Source organism: Muscardinus avellanarius (genome assembly GCF_963383645.1).
Source record: "Muscardinus avellanarius genome assembly, chromosome: 19".
In the NCBI taxonomy this organism is placed as follows: domain Eukaryota; kingdom Metazoa; phylum Chordata; class Mammalia; order Rodentia; family Gliridae; genus Muscardinus; species Muscardinus avellanarius.
Window position 1 is genome coordinate 24908524 of NC_137805.1, and position 16554 is coordinate 24925077.

The 16554-nt window shown below is 51.7% G+C and overlaps 1 protein-coding gene across 1 annotated transcript; it reads left to right on the top strand.

Annotated features, from left to right (window-relative positions):
* Window positions 1–1885: 1885 nt before the first annotated feature.
* LOC308277318 (serine/threonine-protein phosphatase 4 regulatory subunit 1-like) lies at window positions 1886–15426 on the top strand (the record flags this gene model as incomplete). Its single annotated transcript, XM_080716481.1, is given in 11 exon segments — window positions 1886–2021; window positions 3489–3588; window positions 4231–4309; window positions 7341–7506; window positions 7509–7525; window positions 7774–7935; window positions 8790–8890; window positions 10601–10721; window positions 14272–14275; window positions 14384–14606; window positions 15342–15426. Coding segments are annotated over 11 exon segments (1194 nt in total).
* Window positions 15427–16554: the final 1128 nt, after the last annotated feature.

Consider the following 16554-nt stretch of genomic DNA (forward strand, 5'->3'; position numbering starts at 1 on the left):
TCTGTTGGGAAATAGTGTGTGTTGAATTTATGACTGGTTTGGGAAGCAGCAAATCTGTGTAGGCCCCACTGGCGGTGTCTGTAGCCCCGCGTCTGTTTCAGAGCCGGCCCCTGCTCACTCTGCTTCCCTCCGCTGGCAGGTGCACCCGGCCGCCCTCCAGCCCCTCGGCCCCTTCATTTCCACCTTTGCAAACCCCTCGGGGCTGGCCGGCACGTTCAAGAGGAGAGCACACTGCGCGTGCGCCCGCCGGCCCCCCCAGTTCCAGCAGGTGTGATAGCGCTTCCTCAGCCAGGTACACTCCCACCAGGGTCATTGCTGGGACCCCCATTTCACCTCAAGCCTCCACCAGGAATTCTAGCAATTATCTTGTCTTGAGTTTTAGTAATAGTGACCTTCTGGGCAGGATGGAATATTAGAGCTTTAATTATGTAAAGACGCAGAAAGTAATTGCAATAATGATTTTGAAGCATGACTACTGGTTATAAATAATGAAGCTACCATGTCTCCTAAATTTAGATAAAATATTCATTGAGAGTAGTGATTAAATAACCTATAAGGAAAATTTTTTCTTACTTTTGATTAATGAAGTTCTTCGGATAATTTACATAGGGAAAAATGTGAAGTCTCCCCAGCGCGTGGCTGTGGCATAGGACGTCCTGCGCATGCCGAGGCGGCATCCCTGACCTCCGCACTTGCCCGCAGCATCTCTATTATGATTGAGCTTGAGTTTTTCTTGTCTTTCCTCTGATGATGATTGGTGTGTACAGACCAGACGGTTGGAGGTAGTTTGCCGTTGTCAGTGTTAGCAGGAGCGTGGTAGTGGGCGATTCTTTCCGCAGATGACGCAGACCGCCTAAGACTGGCCCACCCTTCCCTCCATCCCTCTCCTCAGAATTCCTTGAGCCTTGCTCAGTGTCAGCTACCATGTCTTCCTCAGTCAAGTGGCCGACAGGCAGCCTGCTCACACCAGCCTCAGGCCTTGGGTCTTCCACTGCCTGCCCCTGGTGGAGGTGCCAGTGAGCAGTGGATGGGTGAGATCTTGCCACTGGGGGTGTGTGTGCGGCGCCCAGCGGGTTCACCACTTGAAGTGGAAGGCGTGGTCTCGCCGGCACATGGCATTTCGTGTGCGTGGCACTCCCGGGGAGCTCAGGCAGCTGGCTGGATCTGCTGGCCATGGGTGAGGTCCCAGCCCTCTGACCCTGGGGACGCAGGAGGGAAGGGATGCTGGAGCAGAAGGATTCCCGCGGATGCGGGTCTCAGTCTTCCAAGTCATTTTCCGGCCAGCCCATGGCACTCAAAGCCTTCCTTCACATTGTCCTAGTTCAGCCTGTGCAGACAGAGCCAGCTGTGCCCGTGGAAGGGACATCCGTGGAAGCCAGGAATCGCCTGCGCGTCGACGGCCCCTCCAGCAGCCCAACGGGAACCCAACAGGAGGCCCTGCTTCCCTGGGGCCCAGGGCCTGCTCGAAGCTCCCGAGAGTAACGGCCTCCATGTTGATGCCACCTGGGCCCAGACCCCTGGGCCCTTCCAGGGAGCTCGGGCAATGAGTTTAGCAGTGTCCTCCACTGGCGAGCTCCTCTCCCTGACATAAGCAAGGGCGAGGAGCTCATTCTGAGTGAGGCTGAGCCCCGGGGAGGCTCGCAGCACTCCCACGGCTGTGGCCAGCAGCTGTGTGGCCTGGAGTGAGATCCAGAAGGTCCTTCCTGGTGGCCAGGAGCATATGATAACTGAGCCAGATGTTCAGGGTAAATATTATCACTGAAATGAAAGCAAACCCTGGGTATTTCTGAGTTGTGTGCTGCGCAGGCCGCTTCCTTTTTCCCGGGCCTGTCACTGAGGTGTGTGTACATACTTGTTCCACACTGTGCGTGTGCACATGGACAAGATGGCCGTGTCACCACGGCAGCTAGGCAGAGCTGTCTCCACACGGGCCCGTGCTGTGCCAGACCTGTGCAAGCCTGGCCTGGCGTCCCTCCTGCAGAGGGGATGCTTGGGCGTCTGTGGCGATGCGGCTCCCCACGGTGAGTGCCTTTCCAGTTGGGAGCAGCTGAGGGTGGAGCCCCTTGGGAGCCTGTGAACTCAGCCCGGAGCTGAATCCCCAGGTCTCTGTCTTTGCACAGTGAGGAAAAGTACAGCTTTCTCTTGGGGGTGTTTTGCTTTATGACTGGTGCTCCCGCTGAGCACTGATCTGAGAGCCAGACCTCACAATCCATCTCCATTATCACGGCTCCTCTCTCTAAACAGTGCTGTATCTGTCCTCCTCCTTGAGGTGGAGAAATTGGAGAAAAACAACACGTGCTGCTGTTGCTGGGCAGAGATTGGTGGTGCTTTCGGGAAGGCAGATGTGAAGGTCCAGTTAGCCCCGTGATGATTCTTTGTCCTTAAGTTTATGAAGGAAATTAAATCACTGCTTGCTGAAGGAATGGCCACATGCAACGTATCGCTGCTAATAGCTACAGACAAAGGTCTGCCTTGGGAAAACACGTTAGCGGAACTGCCCCGTCACAGTGCCGGGACGCGCCTGCAGGGCGCCTAGGGTCTGGTGGAGGGGCCCTGTGCAGGGCGTGGTGGCGCCTGGGCGAGGAAGAGGGGCGGCACAGAGTGCCCTGGGAGCATGGGAAGGACCTTGCAGGTTGGGGAGGAGGCGCCTGACCTCTGCTTCAGGGGCTGGCTGGGAACCCGCCCTCCAGGGAGCTCAAGGGATGAGTTCTAGAGGGTTCTCTCAGGTCCCTGAAACCACAGTGTTTAGTATCTTGTTTGTAGATGCAAATTTAATTTCTTTGTGAGAAGGAACTCACATCTTTCCTCAGTTCTCAAAGGAACTGCAGAAGATTCAGGAACAGGTGACATGTTTTGTTTGTGAACTGACCACAAATGTGCCTTGGGCCGTGGGAGGCTTTGGTGCGCTGCGCTGCGGAGGGACGTGCCCTGGGTGCCGGGGAGCCAGCTCTGGGCTGGCCGTTCACTTTAATGAACCTTGGACTCTATTGAGTTTAACTGGTGGAGAACAGGATGCAGAACTTGTGTGTGTGTGTTGGGAGGCTGGAGACATGGAAACGTGCAGTTTTATTGTTATAGGAAGATACGTCAGGTGTGTCATCTGCAAGGTCTGGGGGTCTCAGGCAGTCCCACTGAGTCAGAGTGACGGGCAGCCCTGGGGCATGGTGAGTAGGGCCGCTACTCATCTGTTCACAGACTGACTCGCTCATGCCTGAGGTGGGGGGGGTTGCCACCCTGCCCTCCAGGGAAGCAGGACCCCACCCACTTTCTGAACAGAGTACCCCAGACGCCCCGTCCAGTCACACTGCGTGGTCCTCCGGTGGGGGTGCTGCCGCCGAGCTCCGGTGTTTCCTGATTGAGGCCTTCTGAGCTGAGGTTTGCTGTCTGCGCGTGGCTGGCATTTAGTTGAAGTGGTTAGCAGTAATGGCCTTAATGTCACACCTTGCTGAGAGCTGTATCCGAGAGCCCAGAGGCCTGTTGCCGTGCAGCGTTCCACTCGGGAGCAGGTACAGGCGTGTGCGCGGCCCCCGCGAGCCGCACCAAGGTGTTAGAATTCTCGAAACTTCTCTTCCTGCAGCTGGAGTCCAGGTATTGTCAGCTGCAGTGAGAGCTGCGCAGCTTGACTCTGCGAGTGAGCCCGGGAGCGTGGCGACGCGGCCCAAATGAAGTGTCCGTGTCAGAGCCCCGCGCTGCCCCCCATCACGTCCTGCGCGGGCTTCATCAGCTCCGAATGAGCTCTCCGCGGCCAGGATATTGCAAAGCACAGTGGGTATTTGCCCTATCCCCCAGCCACGGAGGATGCAGAAGCAGTCACCAAGCCGCCCTGCTTTATTAACACATCCCCGCAGAGAAGATAAATGGCAAGTTCCATTTCATCCTTAAGGTCACGTTTTGGATAACTAGACAACCAATCAATCAGGTGATTGATAACACTGGTTCCCTTCCACGGAAACAGGGTGGGGACCAGAAAGTACCGTCCCTCTCCTCCAAAGATGACAAGAACTGATTCTTTGGGGGGATGAACAATATAAATGTCCCGTGTCACTGCTAACAGTTGTTTACATCTTTTAATAAGAGTGGCAAGCGATTCCGAGCAATTGCTAGAATTTAAAGTGAACAGAGGCCTTAGAGGAGGAAGGCTGCCTCCAGTCCCTCCAATCGTCGGCGCTGGCCTGCTGGGCGGCCCCCTGGAGCCACAGGCCCCGCGCTCCCCTCTCCCTGAGTCTCCAGAAGCTTCCAAACCTCTTCTCTACGGAGGCCCTGCCACCCTAACTCCTGCCAAGCTTGCACGGGGGCCACTTTGGGCCGGGTAAGAGCAGAGGGCTAGAAGGAGGAAGGTCTGTGATCAGGGCCTTCCAGGGCCAGTTAGCACCTCTCCTACCGCGGGCTGCGGAGACAGACTCTTCAGACCTAACAGCTTTCAGGGCCAGAGTGCAAATTGTTTTTCTCTTCACACAGTTTATAATTCTGTTTCAGTGATTACACTTATCACGTCTCATGTTCCATAGGCCTGTTCCAATACCGCAAAACAAAACAAAAATGGTACAGTTTTAAGGGTTTGTTAAGGCTGTCCTTGGTTAGTAAGAAATGGGTGCGACCCTGGGACGCTAGTTTGTTCCTAAGAACTGGCAAGAAAACTGTTGTCTCCTCCTCGTGTAAGGGGAAAGGTGTGGCCACACTGACCTTGTGGGGTCCAGCGGTCTCTGGGTTTCTTTATCAGAAACAGAAGTGTAGGGAGGACAGGGTCTTCCCATTGGGCCTTTTGACGGCTCGAAGGGCTTGGTGCCACTGCACCAGTGGTGTGGGAGTCGGAGCTCCTGACTCCCGGGCTCCACTGGGATCAGCCAGGGACCTCGAGCTGCAAAGGGAGGAAGAGGAAGCAAAAATATAAAAGGCAGGGAAAGCTCCCCGCACCAGACGCGGTGCCAGGGCTGCAGCTGGGCCTCCCAGCCAGGGAGGAGGAGCCCACCTCCCTCTGCGCTTAGGAAGAGCAAGGACACCTAATGCAGGAGCCTCGCGCACTGCTGCCCCGGAGCCCCTCCCCGGGCGCCTCCCGGCTGTGGTGGTGCGAGGCGGGCGCGCAGGGCTGCTCGGCAGCCCCACCGCGGATGCTCTGGAAATGTGCTCTGCCGCAGTACTCTGGGGGTCGACTTGTGGTTTGCTTAAACCTTGACTCGGCTTCTGAAGTAAATGCTGCACTTAACAATTACACCAAAGACTTTGGAGTAAAATTAATTCCTAAAGTGATAATAGTGATTCCAGTCGCATATCTTATTGGTATATGTGAATTTATTAACTCGGAGAAGTTGAGGTTCTCATGCCTAAGAGAAATCTGAGGTTCTCATACCAAAAAGCTTCGGTTTCATCAAATATTCTGTTAAATAAACAGTACATTTCAATGAGAATCTTGGGAATTGGCGGTTCTGGTAGCATGCCTCAGAGCAAACGCAGCATCCACCGGTGTATTAATCGGCTTTCCCGGATCATAGATTGAGCTGATTTGTCAGAATCCATTAAGCCGGCAGACAGTATGACATTTCAAGTGCAAGTTGGGAGTCCATGTTCTGGTTGGAGGAGAAGGTCAGGTCTATCTCGGCTAATGCTAATCAATGATCAGAGACCCGCGCGTCACTGTTGAATGTTCTTGCTTATTTTAATTGTTAACCTAATGTAAAGGTTCATCAGCAAACGTGAAAGTCAAGAACAGTTTACTGAGTAAATACTCTTTTTCATTCAGAGTCACCCCTGCACCCTGTCTAGAGGTCCCCGTTGCTGAACCTCTGATTCCCGAGAAAGCCGGGGCGCTCGGCCTGTTCCTCGCGACCTCCCTTCCTCGCCCCTCGGCGTCCTCCACGCCCTGAGCAAGCGGCCGCTCCTTGAGGGGCCGGCCAGCCACCCTCCAGGGTTTAGGCACCAGTAGACGCAGGCGCATGGCGTTGGCCTTTTGCCAGTTTGAACATTAACCTTTTTTGTAAGGACCTTAAGCAGCCTAGAAATTAAAATGTACAAAGCCCATTTTCTCTAGCCCTAAGATGACTGTGGAACATCACAAGTAACTGCAAATGGAGAGACGCCGTTGACTCGAGGGCATGGGCTCGCAGGGCTCGCAGAGGTCGCTTCTGACAGGGAAGAGGGTTCTTTGAAGGGGCGCGGGGAGGACGGTGTCCGAGGCACACATCGTAACATGTCTGCTTAACTCTGTAGGATCCAGGCGAACCCTGAAATGGAGCCACAGGCCATCTGGAGACCGAGAAGGGGCGCGAACCACCGTGTTTGAGGAGAATTAAGTTACAGGTTTGATCCTTCAAAAATAAAAAGAAACTCAAACCATCGTATTTTTAAAAAGTTAAGTTTAAGAAAGGCCAAAAAAACCAAGTGTCTTCTTCCATCAGTATCAGTCACGTTTTCTTAGATCATGATCTGTGTTTCTGATGGTTCCTCTCAAGTAGAAGAGGAAGATCTAAAGTGTTTAACGTTTTCTGAATAAAGTAGAATCATATTATTTTTAGTGCATGTGGCACTGGGGGTTGAACCCAGAGCCATTCTACCTCTGAGCTACACCCCCAGCCCAATTTTTAATTTTTATTTTGAAACAGTCTCATTCTCACTAGGTTGGTGAGAGTCTCACTACTTGCTGAGGCTGTCCTTGAACCTGCGATCCTCCTGTCTCAACCCCCACAGTACTGGAATTACAGGCATGTGCCACCACACCTGGCTTCTAGAATCACGTTTTAATAAAGCTAAACAATGTAAGAAAAATATTTTGATATCTAACAATGTGTATCATCTGCTTGTCCAAGTCATTTTATTGTTTTTGGTCCAAAAGTCGACATCTTCTTTTGTTGAGCCCTGTTTGGTCTTACTCTGTGGGTCGACTTCTCCTGTTATTTAAGCCCTCTTGCATGCCGTAGATTACTGTGGCGCCTCCCTCTCAGAGAAGTGTCCGTGGGTGGTGTCTCATGAAGGAGGCCCCCTATCAGTCGGAAAAACGTAGTCAGGATTCCGCGGCCTATCTTGGGCCCTCGACTCTTGATCGGTGGTGAGAAGAGGAAGCAGCCTGCACTCTCGGGCTGCGGGCCACGCCGTGCAGAGTGCTGTCTGGCTGCTCTCCGTGGCCCCAGATGTCCTCATCTGCGGACTCGAGTGTGGCCGCTGCTTTCCTCCCCTCCCGGGCGAAGCTCCGCTCCCTGGGAAAAAAAGGTGGCAACCCTTGGCTTCAGGAAGGCCCCTGTTCCCCTCAAGTTTCTGCTTAGTTGTTTTTACTGTTAGTCCCAAGTCCCTTGCTTTTCCTGAGGTTGCTGTTATCTTTGACTTTCTCTCCTCTTTCTCCTGTTCCCCAGGACGTAACCCCTCAGCCTCTCCTGGATCAGGTCGTGTTCATGACTGACCCGGCTCGGGCCCAGATTGCTGGTACCGACAGAGCCAAGCACTGTGCCTGCAGCCTCCCGGGGGCGGCCCTGACCCGTGGCAGGCAGGATTGGCACTGCCTGAAAGAGACACACGAAACCCGGCCTCTGACATGCAGGTAACGGAAAACTCTACCAAGGCAGGTGCAGAGAGAGGCGGGTTATCTCATTAGGAAGCCGCCGGCCGCGGCCGGCTTGTCGGCCCGGCTTCCTGTGGATGTATGTTGGCGGATTTACTGGTCTCTGGTGAAATAAAGCTGTAAGTGGCCAACACCTGGCATCTCTTTGGCTCCACAAATGTCACGAAGACTCTGGGACGGCGCCTGACGCCTGCTCGGTGTGACTCGTGCCCTGCTGTGCACCCTAGTGGGAGGTCCGTCGGACCCTTGCCTTCTCCACTCACGAGCTGGCTGTGATTCTCGGGGACCAGCTGACGGCAGCCGACCTGGTGCCTGTCTTCAGTGGGTTTTTAAAGGATCTGTACGAGGTACACACAGGAGCTCTGAAGCATCTGTATGGTTTCCTAATGGTAGGGAGAAGGGTTAAAACAAGCAGAAAGCACCTGCGCGTCTCCAGGCGGCGTTGCTGGGCCCCGACGCTGAGCAGAGCCGGCGCTGTCCGGGCCCCCGCGGTGCAGAGGCACCGGAGAGCAGGCGTGCTCTCCCGATGGCAGGTGGCTTGCACCTCTCCTCACACCTGCGCTCCAGACCTGCCGCTCTGTGGAGGCCGTAGACCCCAGTACACTTCACGCAGACCAAGAAGCCGAGGCCCCTGGGAGTGCGCCCAGGGAAAATCCCGGGCTGATCTGTTCCAAGGCTTTCTCTGCAGAATGTTGCTGCTTCCCTTCTTGCTGCTTTTTCCCCCCTTTCCTTTTCTTCTCTCTCTCTCTGTCCTAAAGGGATAATGAGTGTAAAAATCAGAGTTTAGAAATGACCTAGAGAAACTAATTACTGGCACCCACTGACCCGAAGCTGCCCTCGAGGGGCTTTGCTGCACTGAGCACGTTTAGACTCCCTTGCCCGTGCAGACTAGCAGCCTCAGCCCGGCGGCGGCGGCGGCGGCAGCAGAGCTGCGCCTCTGAACAGGCAGAGCTGCCGGTTTAGGTGGGAAATTACAAAAGGAAGAAATCCCCCGGGGGCACTGGGGAGGTCGGAGGCCCAACCCCCGCCCAGGGGAAGAGCCTGGGAGCTTCAGGGGAGGCTGACAGCAGCACTGTTAGCTGACAGCCACCGCAGGCCACGGAGGAAATGACGGGGCCCAGAGGTCCAGGGCAGCAGAGAGCCTTAACCATGACAACTGTAATTCAGAGCACCGTACGAGGGGCCCCGGGGCTGCCGTGAGGGATGCCGTGCTTCTGTTTACATGGGCAATTTTAAAAACCAGTTGCTCCATGAAGACCAGAGGAGAGAGTGTCTGTACCAGCTTCAAGGATTTGTAGTGACCGGGAAGAGCAGGACCTGGAGGTTTCGGCATGAACTCACAGCGTGAGTGAAACCCACCAGGGCTGTGGGAAGGCAGATCAGAAGAGATGGTCCTAATTATAATTGGTCCAGCTTATAATTGGTTTCTAAAGCAGCAGCAATAATGCTCTTTTGGATAAGGAGATTATGTTTTTATTAAGGTATAAACCGAATTCCAAAGCTCCAAGTTACAAATACCACAGTCTCTGGGGAGACATGCATTTTCACATGGAGACAGGGCTGGAGTCACCCTGGAATTAGAGTGTTCTGCTGTTCTATAAGGCAATTTATTTCAACCAAATAAAAGATGAATCACCCGCTCTCCGATATTTTCCTGTTAATCAGAGCGGTGTTTGCAGAGCTTCTTGAACATTCCGAGCGCTGTCCCCCTGCAGGGACAGCATGCTTTCTGTGCTTCAGCGGCCAAAGAAAATTGGGTGATGGGGGACCTGAAAGGTCTCACCCAGATGAGAGTTATTGAATAAAAACGCCCCCCCCAAGGTGGCTCGTATCTGTACAGCGGTCCCTGTGTGGAGAAGTTACCCCCCACCTCCTGCCTGCAGTGGGAATGTTCTAGGCTCGGTTCTGATGGAAGGTGAACAGGTGTTCGCCGCCGTGCGCGGGAGAGGGTTGTATGCGTTTTAGTTTCCGCCCGTTCAGATTCATTTCGGTATCTTTAGTTCTCATTTTTCTTATCCACAACTAGAAATCTCTCAGATCATTGTCTTCCCCGAAGAAATTCATCGGGTTTTGCAGCTCTTCAGGATAGGATTTGGCTGGTGCCGGGGGCAAGCTGGAAGATTTTCCCTTTGCTGTGAGCCCTAATCATTATGCTTAATTTGAGCGGTGGAGGCCGGGTGGCCGCGCCGGCCGGGCATGGGCGCTTCCGCGGCGGCGCTGCGCCCCCTGGCGGCCGCGCGGGCGCGGGCGCGGGCTGCGGGCCTGGGCGCCCTTATCGGCGGCGGCCGATCCGCATCTCGCCGGCTTATTGCAGCCCGAGCTGCTGATAAGAATTCCGCGCTCCCGTGCCCAAGATATTGGTGTCATTTTTCTGAACACAGTGCCTTTTTGATATGAAAGTAGCACCTGCACCCCCGGCTTCTGCCTCTAACTTCCTCCCCATCTCTTTTTCATTTCCTTTGGTTGCCCGGGTGAAAATAACGCCATTTATTTTCCTGCCCTGCTCGCTCCCTCTCTCCCGGTCCCCGTGCGGAGGAGCGCGCCCCGCCGCGGTGGTCGGCGGCGCTGGTCGGTGGTCGCCGCGGCCTCGGCGCCGCCTGGCGAGGCCGCGCCGGCTCGGGGCTCGGAGCTCGGCTCTCGGCGGCCGCGGCGCGGCGCATCCCGCTCCTGCATCCCGCTCCTGCATCCCGCTCCTGCATCCCGGTACCCGGTGCCCGGTGCCCGGTGCCCACCGCGCGCGGCCCGCGGCCGCAGTGTACGCGCGGGAAGCATCACGGCCGTGTGCATCTATTCCTCGGCCTCTGCTTTACAAAGTTTAATTTATCATTTATCTCCTTTGAGTGTGTCGCGTGCGATGAATTTCCCCTCCGTTTCTTAGTATGGCCGTCGCACTCAGCGTCCCTCTGCCGGCGTTTTACCGCCAAAGCCTTGCTGGGTCTTCATTTCCTAACCCGGCTATTTTTTTTTTTTTTAAATTAGATGAAACGAGAGTAAAAAAAAAAAAAAATTACTAAGATTTTTTTGGGGCCAAAAAAATTTTTTTTTTCATTTCAGGCAGCTGATACTGATTTTGGAATTGTATAGCCCCAGCGATGTGTATGGTTACTTACTGCATATTGCCTTAAAGTTGTGTGCAGATAGAGTTTCTGAAGTTGGCTGGATCTCCTTCAAACTAGTAAGGAACTCGGGCCTTTTCTGTTTGTGAGTGGTATGAATAGGAATGTTGATGTGTCTTTTTTAACTCCTTTATTTTTTTTTTTCTTGGCTTATTTTGTCAATTTACCAATAAAGCCAGCTTTTAAATTTTGAAATTAGGAATTGTGTTATAGTTTGGCCAATTTGCATAAATTGTGTTGGGAATTGTAATTTAGGAATTATAAATCAGGAACTGTAAATTAATTCATTTACCTATAAAACTAGCTTTTGAATTTTGAAATTAGGAACTGCATTATAGTTTTGCCAATTTTCAGAAATTGTATTAGGAATTGTAATTTAGGAAATATAAATCAGGAGCTGTAAATTAGGAATCATTATGGTTTTATCAATTTTTGTTGAATTGTGTGCCTCAGATGGAAATTGTGGATAAATTATTTTATACATGGAACTCTTTAAATAATAGCTTACTGGGTTTTGTTTTGTTTTGTTTTTGTTTTTGTTTTTTGCTTTTTTAGTATTCTCCAGCTCAGTTTTGTGGAAAAATATTTAGTGAGCAGACTTCAGTATAGAAAAGCCAATCTCATTTTATATGGGCTTAAACCTGCTGAATACTGACATCTCATTTGAAAATATTTGAAGAACATCTCATTTGGAAATATTAAGATATTCAGGTGGTATTAACATTTGTAAAAATGGCATGTTCTGAAAGGTAACAATTTAGTTATTATGCAGGGAGACACATGCTAAAATTTAGAACCTTAGGTTCAGTGATGCACTTTTCTAATGCCAGTGCCCTTGATAATTTTTTATGAAGGTTTTTATGTGTATATTGCCATATATTTAGGCACCTTTTTCTCTGTGTTCTGATGCTTACTGTGATAAACATTTTAAATTTATTTTAAAGCAGAAGGGACACAAACATTTTTAATTCATTTTAAAGGGAAGGGGCACAAACATTTTAAATTCATTTTAAAGGGAAGGGGCACAGACATTTTAAATTCATTTTAAAGGGAAGGGACACAAACATTTTAAATTCATTTTAAAGGGAAGGGGCACAAACATTTTAAATTCATTTTTAAGAGAAGGGGGACAAACATTTTAAGTTTATTTTAAATGGAAGGAGCACAAATGTTTTAAATTCATTTTGAGGAGAAGGGCACAAACATTTTAAATTCCTTCTAAAGGAGAAGGGGCACAGACATTTTAAATTCATTTTGAAGAGAAGGGGCACAAACATTTTAAATTTATTTTGAAGAGAAGGGGCACAAACATTTTAAATTTATTTTGAAGAGAAGGGGCACAAACATTTTAAATTTATTTTGAAGAGAAGGGGCACAAACATTTTAAATTTATTTTGAAGAGAAGGGCCCAAACATTTAAAATTCATTCTAAAGGAGAAGGGGCACAGACATTTTAAATTCATTTTGAAGAGAAGGGGCACAAACATTTTAAATTTATTTTGAAGAGAAGGGGCACAAACATTTAAAATTCATTCTAAAGGAGAAGGGGCACAGACATTTTAAATTCATTTTGAAGAGAAGGGGCACAAACATTTTAAATTTATTTTGAAGAGAAGGGGCACAAACATTTAAAATTCACTCTAAAGGAGAAGGGGCACAGACATTTTAAATTCATTTTGAAGAGAAGGGGCACAAACATTTTAAATTTATTTTGAAGAGAAGGGGCACAAACATTTAAAATTCATTCTAAAGGAGAAGGGGCACAGACATTTTAAATTCATTTTGAAGAGAAGGGCACAGACATTTTAAATTCATTCTAAAAGGGAAGGGGCACAGACATTTTAAATTCATTTTGAGGGGAAGGTAACAGACATTTTAGATTCACTTTGAGGAGAGGCACGGGGTTTTTAAGTACATTTGGGGGAACAAGGGTTTAGATTCATTGTGGGGGGGCACAAACACTTTGAATTAATTCTGAAGGGAAGGGCCAGCGTTGACCGGTTGGGGCGCGAGCCCTGGCCGTCACGCAGGCCGGGGTCCTCCCAGCGCGGGGACTGCAGCCGCGCTGCCCACAGGAGGTGCGGGGCTAGCCCGGCCCCAGCCGTCGGCGGGCCCGCTGCCCTGAGTGGACTGGAAGGCACTTGTCAGGTTGCAAGGCCCGCCTGTGCTGATGGCGGCCCACTGGCCGGCAGGAGGCTGTCACCCCACAGGCGGGCGGGCCTGGCCCGCGTGCCCACACACCACAGCGCGCTCCCGGGGCCCTACTGTGCGCAGCCAGTGAGTGCCAAGCCCGGCTCTCCGCAGCTCCTGCCGGCCAGCTGAGGGCCTCCACGGGGCGCCGGGGCCAGGCCCAGGAAGTGTTGTCCAGCGCCCCTTGCCCCCTTTCTCCTGAGCGGCTTGGAGACAGGGACTTGTGTTTGGCCGGGGCTCATGGCAGTGGTGGCGGCTGCCATTTCTCTAATGCCTGGGTGGCGGGCATCTCAGCACAGCTCAATCTCTGCTGTGCTGCCGTGGCTGAGCATGAGACACTCATTTACCTCTGGGCCGCTGGTTTTGAGCCCAGAGAGGTCAAGTGACTTGCCTGAGATCACACAGGAAGCACAGAGGCACGATTGGTTTTTTGGGTAGAGTTATTTGGAATTCTTTTCACTGTTAATTGTTCATGTTTTCAGGCATATACACAGGTGAGGGGAAGGCACAGTGCCTCCCGGGAGCCTCCGACACCGCTGGCAATAGATAGCCCAGAGCTCGGAAACCCTGCCACTCTCCCGACCACCGCACCGAGCACTCTCGGGCGCCCCCTGCAGGGCTGACGGGGCATCGCTCAGACCCCGGCCCAGAGCGCAGCCTTTGGTGTGTGCAACATTTTGCAGCAAAAGCACAAGTGAATTTTGTTTTTGTTTTTTTATTATTTTAATTTTAGTTCCTTATCTGAGATTTGGAAAATCTGTTAGAAATAAAAGATTATACCAGCTACTTTTGTTCGAGAAAAATCTGTGAAGATGTTTTTTCTCACTAATTTTTCTCACTAGTTACTGATTTTTCTAATTATTAAAGGTCTAGAATGCAAACCAAAAACCCTCATCAGAAGGTGGCCGAGGAGCTCCGTGGTGGGGCCAGCAGGCAGAGGAAGGGGTGCCGGACAGCAAGAGGGCCGACTTTGTTGGTCTAAACCCGGCTCTGGGGAGACGTCACCCCGGTGCCTCGGGGTCACAAGCATCTGGCTTCCACTGGATCCCAGCGCCGTGGGGGTATCAGCCAGCCGTGCACCCGCGGACCTGAGCCAGCGCTGGCTCCCTGCTGTCAGACCTTGCCACCACACCGGGCTCCAGCACCCAGTTGCAAGACGAGGCTGATGTGAATCTCCAAAGCGGGTTGTGAGAATCCAGGGAGGGAAGGTCAGGAGAAGAGGCAAAAAACCCCTGAGGGCCTCCAGGCCGCTGCAGTGGAGGGACTGAGGCTCGGCAAGGCCCCAAACTGGCCCAGGGCCGTGGAGGGAGTCCGCGGCCTGGCTAGGGTGTGAGTCCCATCCCTCTGGCCCAGAGCCTCTGCTGTCCCTGCAGATGTTACCACTGACTGCGTGTGAACCAGTGTGTGGGTGCATTGTAGTACGGTAGGAAAGGTTCCTAGCTGATGGAGTGTTCACGCACAGAGGCCGCACGTACCCCTGCGGGCCCTGAAGTGACTTTTGGGGGAGCTCGTAGGCACTGCTGTGCCGCAGGCGGTGGTGAGCGGCCCTGCGGACCAGTGTGTGGAGCGCTTGCTGCCAGCCCCCTGAGCCTGGCGTCAGATCCCGTGCCCAACGTGAGGGTCCTGCTGGCCAAAGCCCTGCGGCAGGCGCTGCTGCGGAAGGGTGCGCACAGCTCTCAGTGCCCCCCGCCCGCGCTCACCCGGCGGCTCCAGCTCCGTCACGAAGCTGGCCGGCTGCGCCACCCGGTCCTCCAGTGCGTCTCGCAATTGGGATAGTCCTTTTGTGCACGATGTTTGCTCTCTGTCAAATGACTGAGGAAGGGAATCCAGTCGTTACCTTTAGTAAACATATGCTAAAATGCAAGCCATCGCATGGACTCCCAGAAAGGAGGCAAACCGCTGTCGATTTTGAGTTACAGCATAGGTTTTGAAAGGCTTAGGCCTCGGCTTCTCTTAAGTGGCAGTGGTTCTATTTTGTAGTCAGTAACGAGACATTTACAATTCAGCCGAGGCGGTTATTTTAAACCTTTAAAGGACTTGACATGTGCTTTGTCCCTTGGACAGCTTACCTCCACAGGCCGGGGAACCACCCAGGCCCTCCCCTTCCGCCCAGTCCGCCACCCCCCAATCTGTGCCTGGGCTTCCTCCGGGCACTCACCCATGTCTTTGTGGTGTAGGAAAAAAGTATTAAAACGAACTATTGGGGATCCAACTTTAAAATCTTCAATACTTTTTGATTTTATTATTTGTAAGCACTTACATATTTGACTCTCCTATTAAAAGCAATTTATTGACCTGACATGTGGTTTAAAACAGAACGAAACTAGAATATGTTTAGAACACATTTCATGGCACCTGTCACTCAAGCTGCTGTTTCTTAGTGTATTTTAGAAATGCCGGTAACCCTCATCTTGAAGTCACTGAGGAGCCCGTTCTGGCTTTGCGGTCTGACCGGGACCGGGATGTCTCCTTTCTTGCCACTGTGGAAGCAAAGCAGCGGACATCACTGACACTACGGGGTGCCGGAGACTCCGGACTAACCCCGACACGCTCGTGGCGGGCTCGGCGGGCTGAGTGTGCGCTTCCTGCTGGAGGAGGAAGGCTTTGCTTGCTGCAGCTTCACCCTCTCACCGTGTGCTCTCAGTGACAGAGCCCTTTCCTGTCTGCAGCCCCGAAAGACTGAGCCGCCGTTCAGATGCCTAGACCTGTGCTCCCGACCCCACAGGCCTGCCCGGAGACATCGCAGGCCCGGCCGGGGGCCACGCGGGCCTCGCCCCCACCAGACTGCCTGCCGGACAGACAGACGAGCTACTTACAGTCCCCCCCTAGCAGTTCATTAGAAGCCTTTTCATCTTTAAAGACTTGCCTATCTAGTTCCCTGTTGTTTTCCTATGAAATAGAGTTTATGATGTTATATTTTATTTTTAATTAAAATACTGCACATATGTAAATAACTTTTTAAAAAAGTTTTGAGAGCATCTCACCAAGTTAACCAGGCTGGCCTTCAACTTGTGATCCTCCTGCCTCAGCCACTGGAGTAGCTGGGAACACGGCGTGCACCACCGCTCCTGGCTTCTAAATAACTCTTGACAGGAAGAAAAATATATTCATGTAGTATTAGCCTCCTGTCAGTGAACTGAACAAATGGATCATTTAAATTTATGCTCCACCTTGAGTCGCTGCAAATATAGCCCAGTTTGTTTACTTTTAAAAATGTGATAAGGAAATCTACTAAAGGATGATTTATGGCAGCCTTTCTAATATTGTACTTTTGTTAAAAACTGTACTTGGAACTTTTCCCAAAATGCCCCAGTACTAGTTTCTTGCAGAAATTCTACCCATAAAGATGTGTGTTGGCCCTCTTTAGAAGCATAAAGCTGCCGGGCGTGGTGGCGCACGCTTGTAATCCCCGCGCTTGGGAGGCTGAGACAGGAGGATCGCACGGGTTCAAAGCCAGCCCCGGCTACTTAGTGAGGCTCTCAGCAACTTAGTGAGACCCTGTTTCCAAATAAAATATAAAATGGGTCTGGGAGTATAGCCCGGAGGTAGAAAGCCTCTGGATTCCACCCCTAGTACCACCAAAAAAAAAAAAAAAGCATAAAGTTGAAGGAGTTTTCACTATTTTAGGTGCAGTCAGGTGTTTAAAAACTCGGGAGGGAAATTGACAGTTGCATGTGTATGGACTTTATATCTGATGCTTTA